Source organism: Tachypleus tridentatus, chromosome 7 (assembly GCF_004210375.1).
Source record: "Tachypleus tridentatus isolate NWPU-2018 chromosome 7, ASM421037v1, whole genome shotgun sequence".
Lineage (NCBI taxonomy): Eukaryota > Metazoa > Arthropoda > Merostomata > Xiphosura > Limulidae > Tachypleus > Tachypleus tridentatus.
Genome location: NC_134831.1, coordinates 191,166,872 through 191,183,325, shown reverse-complemented (window position 1 = coordinate 191,183,325; position 16,454 = coordinate 191,166,872). Strand labels below are relative to the sequence as shown.

General features: G+C 31.7%; 1 protein-coding gene across 19 annotated transcripts in view; it reads left to right on the top strand.

Moving 5' to 3' along the window:
- The window catches only part of Dap160 (dynamin associated protein 160), a 261,924-nt gene that overhangs the window by 38,974 nt on the left and 206,496 nt on the right, over positions 1 to 16,454 (top strand). For all 19 annotated transcript variants that reach the window (XR_013031922.1, XR_013031923.1, XM_076516402.1 and 16 more), the window contains exons 7-9: positions 9,343 to 9,510; positions 10,109 to 10,275; positions 12,605 to 12,694. Coding sequence is in view for 17 of the 19 variants with exons in the window: in XM_076516402.1 (XP_076372517.1) it covers positions 9,343 to 9,510; positions 10,109 to 10,275; positions 12,605 to 12,694 (425 nt within the window). In the remaining 2 variants the exon portion in view is untranslated. The remainder of the gene's footprint in view (positions 1 to 9,342; positions 9,511 to 10,108; positions 10,276 to 12,604; positions 12,695 to 16,454) is intronic.

The following is a 16,454-nucleotide window of genomic DNA, read 5'->3' as shown; positions in this document are numbered from 1 at the left end:
ATTTGCCCATTTTTATTAAATATATTTTAATCAACAGGCGATTCCAAGTTCGTGTAGGTTCAACTCTTTTCCGTCCTTTTCTACAGGAACTTGGAGTCCCTCAGGGCTATGTTTTGAGTGTTGCACTTTGCAGTACAAAGATTAATACTGTCACTGAGCAACTCCATCTTACAATTGCAAATGTGCTATGTCGACAACTTTCACATCTCGTTATGTCAGTCATTGAACATGAAGTATATTGTTTGCTATAGACTGCCCTCAATCATTTACTGAAGTGGACCATAGTAAACGGTTTTAACTTTTCTCTCTCTAAAACTGTTTGCATGCACTTTTGCCACCAAATGGGTATTCACCCTGATCCTGAACTCTATATCGGTGAAGCTGTGCTGCCTGTGGTTCTTGAGACAACGTTCATGGGGCTTATCTTTGACTGTAAGCTTACCTTTATACCACTCATCAAGCAGCTATGGGTCAAATGTACAAGAGCACTGAACATCCTCCTTTTTTTCTCTTCCACCATTTGGGGAGCAGATCGATGTTCTTTGATAAAAACATATTGTGCTTTTATTCAATTGAAACTAGACTATGGGAACATTGGAGTATGGCTCTGCCAGGATTTCAGTTTTAAAGATGCTTGGTCCCGTTCATCATCAGGGACTTCAGCTTTGCACCAGGGCTTTCCGCACTTCCTCAGTTCAGAGCTTATACACAGAGTCTCGTAAACCTTCTTTGCATCTCTGCTGTTTGCAACTGTCTTTACTCTATGCTTTGATATGCTTTGAAACTTTGTTCTTTACCAAAGCATTCCACCTGGGGTTGTGTTTTCCTTCCTTGCTGGGCCATGCTTTTTCAGAACAGATGATCTGCCATTGCTCCTTTTGGTCTTTGTATTCAGGTGCAATTGGGTGAATTGGGTCTGTCCTTGGTTATCATTAGCTGTATCCACTGGTCAGCCCATCCCACCATGACTTATTACAGTCCCCAAATGTGACCTATCTTTAAGTCATCTGAGAAAAGCAGACACTCCCAATTGGAAATACTGTATGTTATTTACTGAACATCTTTTGAACCATTCTTCCATTCCTATTTATACAGGTGGTTCGAAATCAGGTGACTGTGTTTGCTCTGCCATGGTTTGTGGTTCAATGGTTGTGTGCAGAATCCCCTCTACAGCTTCTGTGTTCACTGCTGAACTGTACACCATTTCTCTTGCCCTGGATCACATAGATGTTCAGCAGTACTCACACTGCACTATTTATACTGACTTGCTTAGTTCTCTATTGGCCCTGGAATCGCTTCACGTTGGCTCACACCCTGTTTTTACCGATATTGAAAACCGACTGGCCCATTTCTCTTTAACATCTTTTTTCTGGATACCAGATACATTTTTGTGGATAAGTTATTTGCTGGAAGGAGCTTGCTGACACTGCAGCTAAATCTGTCTTCTTTGGCACTATCAATGCTGTGCCTGTTCTATACATGGACTATGGTCCTGTGTTCAAGACTCACCTCTGAGCCAGTTGGCAGTCGACTTGGAGTGAGCAACATGAAAACAAGCTTTTCCAAATAAAACCCTCTATTGGATGTTGGCCATCTTGCTCCCATAAGGATTGGAAAGAGGAAGTTCTAACTAGACTATGCATTGGTCACAGTTTTTAAACTCATCGTTTTCTTTTATTTGGGATTAATGCACAAATGTGTTGTCTGTGTAACACTCAGGTTGGAATAAGTCACATTTTACTATCTTGCAGTCATTACGATTGAATGATGGCACCGTTTTAAACATGTTCTGTCACAAGGTTTATCTGTAACATTAGACAGTGTTATTGGTGTTGGTGACACTGTGAACCTCAGATGTGTTTTTAGTTTTTAATCTTTTTAATGGTATTTAAGTTTTTTAATTTACACGTCAGACATTTTTTAATGTGATTCCCTTTTAAGAATCAGAGTATGACTAGTTCAATTTGAAATTAGAAAATGGCCGTAACATCAAATAACTTGAAACCAGGACTGGAAAGGCCAACTTCAGGTGACTAAAGGTGGTTTTTAAACTGACCAGTTAGTCTTCCTGCTAATTTGTGATAATTACAGTTATTGCTACAGAACATTCCTTAAAACTTGTATTACTGTAGCTTTTCTCTTATCATTGTAGACTAGATGTAAAAATTAAATTTAAAGCTATTTGTTTTTAATTCAAAAATTAAACTTTGTTTTGTTTTACCTTAATTCACTTTTATGAATTTTAATTATTGCACTTTAATTTTAACATTTTACTGGGTGTTTGGTGTAGATAGCCTAGTTGCTTTGCACCACAAAACACCAAATCAACCAACCAACCTGAAATTTTGCACACATTAAGTGAACCCTGAGGATGTGCACCTGGGTATCATTATTTATCCATGTGTGTGTCCATGTGCACCTCTTATGAGGCAAGCTTTTGAAGAAACAATTAGAAAAGAATGATTTTTTGTTACAAATTATAGATGTAAATCATAAACAGAAAACAAGAAACATTTTTATTTTGTATTTTATAAATTTCATTTTTAGACTTTTAATACATAGACTCTTAAGAACAACATTAGGTTGTACTTTTATTGCTGAGCAATGTAATATGAAAACCATTGTTGAAAATCATTGTTATCAAAATGTACTGGCTTTTTCTACATATTAGAAATTGTTATATAAGGAACTAATTCTCTGTGTATTTTTGTTAGATTGCTTCTTTCAAAAGTTGTGAACATTAGGTTATACTTTTATTGCTGAGCAATGTGATATGAAAACCATTGTTGGAAAGCATTGTTATCAAAATGTACTGGCTTTTTCTACATATTAGAAATTGTTACATAAGGAACTAATTCTGTGTATTTTTGTTAGATTGCTTCTTTCAAAAGTTGTGAACATTAGGTTATACTTTTATTGCTGAGCAATGTGATATGAAAACCATTGTTGGAAAGCATTGTTATCAAAATGTACTGGCTTTTTCTACATATTAGAAATTGTTACAGAAGGAACTAATTCTCTTTGTGTATTTTTGTTAGATTGCTTCTTTCAAAAGTTGTGAACATGAGTATGTATCTATGATTTTCATCTATTATTTGAAATACAATGAACTATTTCTTTAAATATAATATTTTTCTAGTGTGTGTCTATGTCTGTGCATGATTTCTTTGGGAAAACAACCAATATTGTAAATTTGAAGCATTGCAATGACAAAAAAAATTGTAATAAATTTTGAGGAAATGCACTTGAAATTTCTGATATCAAACATAAATGTGAAATACTTAATGCAATGATAATTTCCTTTGATAATAAGTAATTCTTAATTTATTGTACTTTATGGCTTTTTATTTTTCTGAAAAATAAAAATGTGTAAAAAAATTTGACGTTCAACTGTCCTACATTAAGTTCAGATTACACACACTTGCCTAGTCATTTAGAATGTCATACTAATAACATCCAAAGTAAAGCTAGGTACTTTCACTAGTTTTGAATAATTTAAACAGTATGATGTTGATGTACTTTATTGTAATGCATTTAAAGTTTTATTTGTTTTTCAAATTGGAAGATTGACCTTAATATATGCAATAAAGATATAATGAGGACCATTTTTTTATAAGACTAATTAAAAAAAATCTTTCAGTAAGCAAATTAAGATTCTTTATGAGTGAAACCTTTCAAATGCTGTCACTTTTTCATCTTTGGTTGAAATACTCATTTGGCTTAGAAAGTGGTTTTGTTCAAAACATGTAGAATAACAGCAAAAGTCTTTGAACTTGTGTCAGAAATGAATGATGAACTTCAACAGTTTGATTCTTATAACAGCCACATACTATTATGTACTATTCACATACTAGCTACATGGTCAGTCTGTATTTTACGCTCATTCAATAAAGAATGAAAATGTGATTGTGATTTATTTCTTCATGGCCAATTTATTGATAATTCCAACCATTTCAAATTCAATGAATCTTCAAAGTACATACACTGAATTTATTATAGTTTTTAAATTTAAACTGTGAACAATAATACACAGTGATATCATCTTTACTGTACATAATGAGAATTTGAGTGATTGTGTATCATAACTGACAGTTGGTGATTTCAAACTATGGCATCATTGGCAAAACAATCATCTTATGTTTTTTTTTTTGGTTTGGTCAGTTTGCGTTGTTGAATTCAAAAGTATTTGCCCTATCATGTATACATTTACAACCAATGTACAAGCAGTAAGGTAGATTCTCCAAATAATTTAAAAGTTATCAGTTTTTGATTGCCTACTTTTAGAAAGTGTCGACAAAAAAGAACTGTACATCTTTCAAATGTGTGAGCCTTGATGGAGGTTTGGTGTCATGTATTGAATGTTAAAAAGTTGCATTATTGTTGAAAACAGTAGTCATCTTTATAAAGCTCAAATAATCACTTTATTTCAGATTTTATAAGTGAAGATTTATATATCAGTTGAATTATGCTGATAAAAGTTTGAATATTGTACAAAGTGAGGGTATTTTTGTTATTGAAAGTGCATTTGTTTTGAATACACCAACATTAGTAGAAGTGTACATGACTGATAAGTGTTAGTACATTTGGGAAGGTTTATTTGTGGCTTGTTATATGTTACTCAGTTAAGAAGTGCTTAGAACGACTTATCTGGAGTGAAACTATTAATGGTTCTTGATATTAAGGGGCCATGTGGACTAACTAGAAGGTACTTTTTATGAGTCCTCTGGCTTTTTTGGTGGCATCTGCTAATTGTGAGCTCTGAGTTACCAAACAGTTCTTACTTCACCTGGCACAGTAGTAAGATTCTGGTATTTTGTGCACATAATATATCTTGCATGTTTTTTTACTTATTTTATATTAATCTTTGAATACTTTATGCTCATAAAAGTTATTCTTGTCCCCACATTGACTCAGGACAGTCCTTTAACCTGTGATGCTATAAATTAAGTTTCAATAGGTGTGGTAAGCACAGCAAAATAACCTGTTGTGTAGCTTTGTGTTCAACAAAGATCAATGAAATCAGTGAAAGATCAATACAAAAAAACTAGTCAGTTATGAGCTTCAATGGTAATGAATGTGCTACTGTGTCTATTTTATTACTTTATGCTCTGGAAAACAATGAACTGTAATGAATTTTTTTATTGTGATAACATGTTGACTGTGTGGTTACTGACCTAGACAGCTATGATTATTTGCAGGCACTTTAGTACAACTTTCATAGAGCACTGTACATATTACTTTTTGTATTTTTCATCCTAATGAATTTGTGTCATATTTTATTAAAGGTATTTTTAGAAGAAGAAAAAAATTATACATCTAGGCAATTTGTTATGTGGTATTTATGTATTAGAAAAAAAAATATTTTAATCTTTTTATTACAGAGTGGGTGGAATTCACCCAGCTCTGAAGCATAAGAGAAATTTTATAATAATGTTTGGATATTCACAAAATTTTGCAGGTTATTGGTAAATGTTACAAGGGTTTTGTAACTAAAATATTATAGCCTTAAATTTAGTATTAAGATTTTTTAATTAAAGATTTCCTCTTACATATTTTCTTTCAAAATGTTGACTAGCCAACATGCAGAGTAATTTTCATATTAACTTTAAAACTACTTTTATGCTTCAGAACATTTTTAAATTTCACATGTTAAATCTTTATAATCTCCAGATACTTGTACTATTTTTTCTAAAAACTTTGTATTTTATCTGTTATTTATGCTACTTGGTCTTTGTACAGGTTGGTTTGGTTTGACCAACTTTGTAAATCTTCATAAAAAAATTCAAATCATGCTCTTTCTTATACTAGAATGACCACAGATTATAACACAAAAACACAAATTTTTAGTCTAAATAACTTAAATCTCATAATATTATTTATTTATATATATATTATTTATATTCACCTTTCAGCAGTTTCTTACTAACATTGTAGAAGTTGCAAGGAAGTTGTGCATGTATGCTTATGTTAAAGTATTCAAGAATATAAAATTGACCTTTACAAAGTGACTGTTTTGGCTGTGTTTTAGTGGACTAGTATTGTGTAAAATAAAATCCAGTTTCAATAGGTTATATGTATATATACATTATTACTATTTAAAGTAAGTTTTAAATTTCATTTAATTTTCTTATAACATAAAACAATAAAGATCTGAAGCAAAACATATTCTCTCCTAGTTATAAACTTTGAACTCATTTGCTGCTTGCCAAGCTGTATCAAATTTCACACATGGAGGATGTGAAACAAAGAAATATTTTTAGGCTTTATGTATACATTTTGACATGACCTGAAATCTTAAATCACTATCAATACCATAGAATTCCAATAATTTATCAAGCTAAGGAACTAAACCGCATTTGAGTTTAAAAAATGAAATTTTGAGCTCAATATAGACTTGCATTACTGTTTAAAATCTACCACAAAAAACGGTGTTCCATATAAATACTTCATAAAGGGTCAGAGAACCCCTTAGGGACATTCTGATATTTTGACTGGTTGTTCATACATAGACAGAAGTAGGTTTACATAAAGAAGTGTATTCAAAAATGGAAAAAGATAAACGGGGCCACTGTGTTTCATTTAGTACATATAGTGATATCTTGGCAAAAAGAAGAGATAGGTGGTTCTTATTTTAGATCCTAACTTGTCAATATTGGTAATATGAATTCCTAATTTATAAGAAACTATAGACTTTGTAATTGGACATCACAAACATCAAATTTGAATCAGTGCTGAACTCAACATGCTGTGTGTCACACACACAAAATCAATATTTAGGATTTTTTGTAATATTTAATTTTAAGAAACTAATTAATAGATCAAACTCAAATTGAATTATAATCTACAATTTAATACTAAATGTATTGACATAATTCATAAAATGTTAGTTTAGTAAAATTTTGAATGGAAGTCAACAAATGCAAATTATGTTCTATAGTCCGTGATAACGAGAAAACCCACTTGTATAGAAAAATATATAAAAATGGCTTGGTATAGGTTCGCTTCTCTATATAAAAAAAATTTCTCAACCCATACCAGCAATATTTACATATATATGTTCTATAGTCTTTTTCAAATCAAAAACTAAAGTTAATGATATTGACAAGCTAAAATAATATCCTCCTATCCTTTCTGTTTTTTACTATTTTATGTTGAGCGAATCAATCAAGGTCACCCCATCCATCTCTTCCATTTATGGAAATAATTGTTTATGTACAGTACACATGCTTTGCTGTATCATGTTATAACCAAAGAAAAACTGTGAACTTTCCCCATGTAATATTTTTTTAGCCTATTTAAGGTATCTATTTCACAAGTATAGTCCTTTGTTTTCCATCCTGAAAGGAAGGGGTGAGAGAAAATAGGGCTCAAAAAGGTTTTTATATTCAAATTTGATTATTTACAGTGGAATTATGTGATAATGGTAGAGTAACATGTATTTTTTTTTAAGTTTTAAAATACATGTGTAAACTGTAAAACATTTTACATTTTCCATATGGAAAATTCAGCAAGACTTGGCATACAAAGTATTACAAGTGAGTACAGACTTTTTAATGATCATAAATAGTAGAGATTGTTGTTTCTTGTATTTACTGTTCTGTGTTTCAAGAAAACTGAAACATAAGAATTTATATGTAAATAGTAATAATATATACATATGTAACTGTATTTTATAAAATACCATTCTTCAAGAATAAAGCCAAAACAGATCATCTACTTTGTAAATGCCTGTATTTTGCTATTGAATACAGTGAGTTGAGATCCATGTGATTGCAACTGTGGTATTAGTCAAATCTTCCTGAAAGTTTAGTAAAAGAAAAATAACAAATATAGATGTATAATGTTTTTGAGCTTTAATCTATTTAGAATAAACGTTTGAAGTTTGGTGCTACAAAAAAGTGTAACTTAAATATAATTTCTCAATTTTTAGAGTGGTTATGAAGCTGGTTGACTGCACCAAAGCTGTTCCAGATAGAGAAAATAACATATGATGGTTTTCTGAAAAAGAAAAAAATTATACTTTAATGTGAAGTTGAAGAGATTTTGCAAATGCAATTTGATAAAATTTTGATGCATAATGGTATTTTAAATCATAAAATCAGAATTACTTTACATGTGTGATAGTTAACATGTGAAAAGAAAAAATGCACAAGCAAATCTTTAATGAAAAAGCTTCAAACAATTAAAAAATATATTATTTCACATACCCGAGCCTCATTATGTTTAAGAATAATCTGCCAAATGTTGTGAATGTATGTTAAAAGTTTTAGTTGAGTCTGTAGTGAATGCAATATTCAAAGTGAAAAAGTCATGGCAGTATGGCTGTAGTGAAATGAATCTTAAGTGCAAAGCTTTACTGATGTTTATGCAAAGGTAAATAACTAGTGACTTTTACAGTTGTTAGGAAATTACTTTTTTAATGGATTCAAAGGAAATTTTTTGAACTCTGTTTTACATTCTAATCTTGTTTCTAAAAGTCTGTCTTATGACATATGATGAAAAAATTAAGATATTAAAAGTCAGTCAAAATACTAAGTGTAAATAGAATTGCATATAGAATAAGATTTTAAGACTGCCTTGTTATAAACAGTTTTCATGTGTAGAGTTAAATAATGACTGTGACTTCTCAGAACCTTTTTTATTGAATAAAATGTACCACATAAAACTAGACCAGTAACAACATTATATAGTTTGGTAGTCTGCCCTAGAAGCTTGTATTAACTTATTCACACCAGGACAATAAGTAAAGAAATACAAACCTATTTTCTAGTGTAAGAGGTAAAAGAGAAATCGTTGCTCAACTATTACTGAAGCTTTTGTCATTTTTCATAGTACTAAGTTCTTTTGTAGAAGAATATAAATGAACATACATAAAGTGTGACAGAAATGCATTTAAGGTAAAACAGAGCAAAAACCAATAAATAATTAATATTGATGTATTTTCTTTTATTTATTTATTTTTGCAGTTTACAGGTAGAATTAATAAAATGTTTTAATGCATTTTTATCTGTCTTCATAATGTACACTCAGAAATTTTGTATTGAATTTTGAACATAATTATGTACCTGTCTTATAAATTAGGTTTGTTCAGTATTTGAAGGATTAAAAAAAAAAAGGTTATTTTCATGCAGAATTATTTAACAACAAAATGTTTTACATCTACACATTAATTCATTATTTTATGAAATTGTACCGTATGAAATGCATCTTTTTCTAGGATTATGTTTTGTTTAATTTTAAACTATGTTGAGTTACAGTTTGGTTGCCACACCTAAACTGTATTATTGTTGATTGAAGTTTCTTCATCTTTTTAATTGAGTGTTCTTTTCATTTTTCTTTTAGGACTTCAGTCAACCTGGGAGAGTGGATGATACCTCAGTCATCTAAACTTAAGTATACCCAAATGTTTAACACACATGATCGAACTCGAAGTGGGTATCTTACTGGACCTCAGGCTCGAAATATTCTGATTCAGACAGGTCTGCCCCATGCTGTCTTAGCCCAAATCTGGTAAGGTCCTGGCTTTAGAAACTAAAGCCTTATTAAGTTCTGTCTTGGATATCTTTTATATTCAATGCTGTTTGTGAATATAAAACTAATTCTTGATTTTACACATTGTAGGATAATTAAACAGCATATTAGTATTAAAATTGTACAATTTACTGGTTTCCCAACCTGTTCTTGATTTAATAAATTTTATTATGAAAAGAATGTTTATCGTATGCAGAAGATGCTTGCATGTGATATTTAACCACAAGACTAGAATTTTTGATGTAAGTAGTTTAAACTAAAAATGTTAATTTTGCATAAAATCATTTTGCAGAAAACTTTACACTCTTTTTTTTTTTCAAACTTGGAGTATTAATAAACAATGACAATATATTTCGTTTTATTTTTATATAGACAATACTGTGTTTTTATTAAGCTGTTTAACATATCTGAATAGTATAAAATTATAAACAGAATATTTGATCAACAGTCACTGTACAGTAGTCATTTAATCATGTTTATCTGTTTCTGTTGTCACTTGTCATTTTATTGCTATTGAAAATATAATTTCACTTCAGTTTGGTTTGAGAAATATTTCTAAATGGTTTTGTCTTAATAGGAACTTATCAGACATTGATTCTGATGGGAGATTGTCATGTGAAGAATTTGTTCTAGCTATGCACCTTGCAGACTGTGTTTCTGCAGGAGAAAAGTTGAAACCTACACTACCACCAGAATTGATCCCACCATCGTATCGACGAACTCGATCATCTAGTGTACATTCCAGTAAGTTGCAACTTTCTGAAAGGCCTACAGGTCAAGTCAGTATATAAAGAATTACACAGCTTACAGTTTCACTGTCTGTTTTAGGTTTTTATTATTTTAGAATTGTTACTTTAATGTGAAAGTGCATTGACATCTTACATTTCTTAATATATGTTTAGTAACCCTTCAATAATTACCATGCAGTGCTATTGTGTCAGGTGGTATGATCACATGCTAGTTTTAGCATGGGAAATAATTAATACCAGAATAATATTCTAAGTGTGGTAAAAGAGTTAATGATTTATATAATGGTTAAATGTATATAAATGTGTAACAGTAAAGTTCTGAAAAAAAAAAAACAACTAATTAGAGATCAAATTTAAGTGCAGTTTTAGTGTTAAATCCAGCAGTTAAAGGCTTAAGCTACTGGTTGAGCAAATAGTGTTCTATGAGGACCAAGTAATATTTGTGCATTAATGTCATATATTTCCTTGCCATAGTTTATTTAAAAAAAAAAAAAAAAAACTATAGGGTATTGGCTGATTTCAAACAGTCATTAACTTTGTACCTACAGACTCATTTGATTTAATCAAATTTGTAGTGCCACATAGACCTTAAAAGTTTCCATGCTATAATTTTAAAATATTTTGTGCATCTTCACAAAATTTTGCAAGCCTTCAGTAAGTATTGTCTTTTGTTGACAGAAATTCACTTTTAAATGAAGTATTTTTATAAAAGATTTCTTTGTGTTGACTTCTTCAAGTTCCAAGTGATTTTCATGCTAAGATTAAAAATATATTCTGTATCTGAAAATTCAAATTTTATTTGGATAATCTCTCTAACCTAAATTACTTTCAGATGTTTAGTTTTTAGTGAAACTGTCATATTTTATCTGTTCTACACCTGTACATTTGGTCAATTTGACTGATTTCATAATCACCATAAAACATTAAAAATTAAGAAATAGATGTTTATTACTATTTTTTCTTTCCAGAACAGCTGCAAATTGTAACAGTGATTTACAGTTGTTGATCCTGAGTAGCATAAAACTTCTACCTAAATTTTATTGTTTTGTTGAATTTTGAGCTTTCTGAACTAATAATTTCACTACACAAGTTGAAAATCACTTGGTATTCATGTAACTTATGTTACAGTATTGAGTTACATAACACATGAGCTGCTTGTGAATGTACTTTGTGAAGAATTTTATTAATAATTTTCTTTATTTTATCTTACCTATCTAAATAAAAAGTTTGTAATTTTTACAACTTAATGCCTTTTATAACAATAAACAAATAATGCACATCAAAAACAAAAAATATAGTACTTACCTGGATCATCTATTTTTGCTGAAATGTGAACCAACTTGTTTTTTTATATATGAGTGGTGGTAGACTACACTAAATAATGCACCCAGGAATACACAATAATGTCACATAAAAACCAGATAATGTCCTATAAATATAATAATTTTTCTTGTTTTCTAACTATGCAGTAAGAACTCTGAAAAATTCAGGAAAGCTTATAAGTGTGTCTTCCATCATGATAAAGTTTCATAATACAGAAAACAATGTAGTATAACATGCCATTTGATGGATTAAAACTTAGGCTTTTTACTGGTTTATAAGTAGTACAATGTTAAACATCAGAAAGAACTGTTCTTAATTTGTGAAAGAGAGGATGTGGGTATGATTTTCTATTTTATGGCTCCATAAACAAAAACTATAAAAAATTATTCTTTGAGTGAATGATTTACATTGAATTTCATACTTCTCAGAGGGGTTGTAAATAAAAGATTGAAGACTAAAAGAGCAAATGTCACAATTCTAATACTAGGAGAGATTGAGGATCAAAATTTAATATTATATAAATTTTAAGTTTTTATTTTTATGAGGCAATATTTATAAATAACTTTAATTTTCCCCAGTATCATAATTACCAAATTTATTTCATTAGGCATCCTCTGTTTTCTGATTTATTTGCTTCCTCTGTAATATTCTAATTTCTCTGGAAAAGCATAATTTCCTTGGCCTTCATTTGTTTGTTTTTGTAGCCATGAAATAGGAAATAAGATCTTACTTGCCAATTTATTACATACCTTTCAGAATATGATGTTTTTGTGGATATGGAAAGCATAAGTCTGTTTACAGCTAATTTATATTATAAAACTGTAATGTATTGCTACCAAAATAAAATTAATTTAGTTGAAGAATGTTGATTATTAATCTGTATTAAAAACGTTTATCAGGACAAAGATTAATTTTTAGGAGTTTATTTGTATTCCAAATTGTACTGAAACTGAAATCTACATACTACTATAAAAACAAAAACAAAAAATGTTTCTTTCTAGCTGGTTCGGCAACATCTAGTCAGAATCTTCTAGCCGATCTAGGGTCTTTGATGGGTGAAATGAAAGATGAAGACAAAGTTAAATCACTAGGTGTGTGTCTTGTCTTTTGTTTCTTCTTCTGAATAAAAGCTTTTTACTTTCAAAGATGTTTCTGAGCATATGTCTTGAGAACAAATTATTGGTAATAGTGTCTTAATAACTTGTAATTTACATATAGATGTATGTAAAGTAGTCCTAATGATATATATGTATTTTTTTTATTAGATGTGTTTTTATTACTGTATGAAAAGAAAACTAGGCATTTATTTTGCACTTCTTCCTCTGTTAATATTTGTTTTGTACTATTTTTTCTTACAATGTATGGACAAAGCACAAATTTTATCTCGTAATTGCACTTTAGATTGTTGTTTCTTTGATAGTTTCCTATATGACTTGTCAGTTTTTGGAAAGTTGTTATTGTAATGTTGGGTTAGCAGTGGCTCTCAACTGAGACTTCAGTTTCTAGTGAGTTAGAGACATATTTGGTTTGTGGTTTTTCTCCAAAGGGACTTGAGATTATAATTCAGAGTGATCCTGGACATTCTGGAGAGAATTATATTTGTTTTCTCCTGCACCGTCCTTTATTCTGTTGGCTTCTCAGGAGGTCACTTTGGGATGAGTTGCATTGGGCTCCTTTTCTGTAGTGTATCCATTAAGTGTTTTATGTTTTTGGTCTTTCCTTACTCACTCAGTTTTAAATCTGCAACTTCCTTGATGGATGAGAGGTATGGGATCAAATACTTAGTTCTCCCACCATCCATTGACCAGGTGAAAGCATATTCCAACTCTCAAAGAATAAATATGCTCCTGGAAATTTGGGGCTATAGAGCAGAGTCAGTAGTTAACCTGAATTAACCAAATTTTTCTAGGATTCATCTCATCATATATACAGGGTCAATTTAGTTATTATGTCTAAAATTTGTGAAAGAATTCTGAGATAATTGTGCTCATTGTTGATAAGTTGGAACCATTTTTATTATGCACACTGGTTTGACAGTCAGTTTCTACATTTACCACTGATGTCTTGACCTCTCTTTGCTCCTACAAGGGGTCATAGTTCAAGATTCGTACCCCCCAACATCAGCCTCCTGGTCCATTGGTATCCAGAATAGATTCTATCCACATATAAGAGTTCCTTTGCTCAATTCCAATGCCACCAGTGGCATAGGAGAGTGTTGAACATCTTTGGATTTGAGAATTCCTGGATATATGATAAACCTTAACCATGGATCCATCAGATACTACAGATCCTTGAGTCAGCAGTAGTTACTCAGTTTGCATATTCTTAGCCATTATCCACCCAACCTGTAGTGTTTCTGCTTTTTGTAAATCTTAGGATTTTAGAACCTCATTCTAGGACTGTCAGGATTTTGTTTGACCCAACAAACAGGTGGGAATAAAACACTGGAAGAACTGGTACAATCATTTCCTGTCTCCAAGAAGACAGGAGATTGACATCTAGTCATCAAAATTTCTTGTCTTTATCAATTCCAATAGTTCCTAGGCTCACAAATTAGTCATTCATTTGATTCAGCATTGTTTTTACTTGGAATCTGAATATAGAAGTTAGATTTTGCTTATCTGCACATTTCCATAGTGGCACCATCCAACCATTGTATGCATTTTGTGCAGGGCTGTATCCTTAAGACGAGCATGGAAATTTATTAATGGAAATGGCACACATATTGTCAATGGCATATTAAGAGGAGGTTTAACCCACTTTGATCAAAAGTGCCAACCATAAATTTGTCTCTTTTTTTTTTTTTTTACCTGAGTTTGTGACAAGGGTTTTGCATTTTTCACAATCACCCTGTATAAAGCAGCCTTACCTTTTGACATTTGAGACAACTTTATTGAGTCTGAAGTAACCTCCAGCTTCTTTACATCATTTTTGGTCTTTCATCCCACAAACAATTTAGTTACCCAACTGATATATTAAGGTGTCAGAACTCCTTTCTCAACATTTGAGACTTTAACCTCATGTGCTATATGTCACCTTTCCTTAAAAGATTTATTTTTGTTGCTGCTGCCAGTCAGAATGCTTTGCACTGATTGTTCTTCCTCCCTAAGACACTGAAAGCAATGGAAGAAGATAAATCCTATTCATCAGTTCATCTGATCACTATTTTTCACTCCTATGACTGAGCAGGTTGTTTATTAGGTGAATTGAAAGTTTTGAAGATTGTGATGTTTGAGGTAATGCCTTTAGAGATGCTAGACAACAACTTTATTCACTGAGATCATTCAGTTTTCCAGAATTTACACCAAGTTACATTAACAAGGTAGGTATGAAATTTATCCATATCACTTATTCTGGCCTTTGAATGCAAGGAGACTTCTCACCTCATGAGCTGTAGTTTATCAGATTCACCACATTTCTGCCCTTAGCAATAAAATTGCTAATTGCAGGACATTTCATGGGCTGGTATATGAACCTGTCCCAGTACTTTTGTCTCACATTATTTGCTTTATCTGGTTGTATTTTCTTTTAAGAGTTTTTGACTAACACCTGTAACTATAATATCTACTAGATTACACAGAGGGATGAGTTATTTCTTTGCTACCATTTTTTCTTCATTGCATTCCATGAATCTGCTCTGTGGTGAGTGATGCCAGGTTGGTGCACATTTATCACACCAATTCTGCACTAGCATTCACTAATTCATTCTACTCTATCTAGGTTGCAACAGGCTCTGTAGAAAGGAAGTGTTCCATTAGACCACCTAGAGGTTGAATGAATGGTATTGCTGTACTTTGCTGGACTGCCACTTGTGAACTATCATGAGCAAAGCTAAAGAGAGCCTGTACCCATCCCTTCTGGCCATTGAATTGATTTCTTTAAAAATTTAGGGAAGTTGGTTCCCCTATTGCACTGTTTTTAGAGCAGTTTCTCAGGGCTCCCTAATGCACATTACCCCAAAATTCTATTAGTGGAACTAGAGAGTCCTTGCCATAGTTGATTTCCAGTCACTGAGTGGTAGACAGAGGTTCTCCCTCCAGGGATGAGTAAATTCCTCTACTCTTTGAGAAGAAGGCAGAGTTGGAGGCCCTCTTATGTGGGTCCCTAGTTGTTTTCTCCAGATGTTGATAGAAAAGGCTTACTCGTGATACCAGTTCAGATTTGAACTCGGGTATCTGGTTGTGTTGAGCATGGCCTTTGTTTTTGATCAATATTGGTTCAGTACAGTATTCATGAAGAGGGTTCATTGTCTCTTCATAATTTTGAATGAGTGTTCTAATTATGGGACTTTGATTGTGCATACTTTGTTCCACGTCTTCCCAAAAGAACTTGTCCAATCAGTTATGGAGTAAAGATGGATGTTCCTGCTTCTAGACTGGATGAGTTTTCTTTTCCAATATGGTACATAGAATCCTGTCATTCTGAGCTTGGGGTGTTGCATTTTGGACTTCCTCAGGTGGAGGAGAAAATTTGTCCACTTTGATGTTGCTTATCTTCTAGTATGCTTCATGATTCTAGTAGCTCAGAATGCATCACTCTGTAACTACAGGTTGGGATGCTCTCGTAATTGTCGTAGCCATGAATTTGGTATAATTCCAACCCTGAGCAGTGGGACCTCAACTATCTGGCTGATATTAATGATAGCTCATGAAAACTTCCACCCACATTACATGTAGCACAGTTCCCCCATGAATGTTCCAATCTTCTATTGGCACACCCATGATCTATGCACATGATTTATGTATGGATCATACCCTTGCTGGTTCCTGCACTTTTATCACTGTGAGATTTTAGCTGTAGTCTTAGAAAAGGTAAGTAAGTTTTGGAAGTTTCTTCATCTTTTTAATTGAG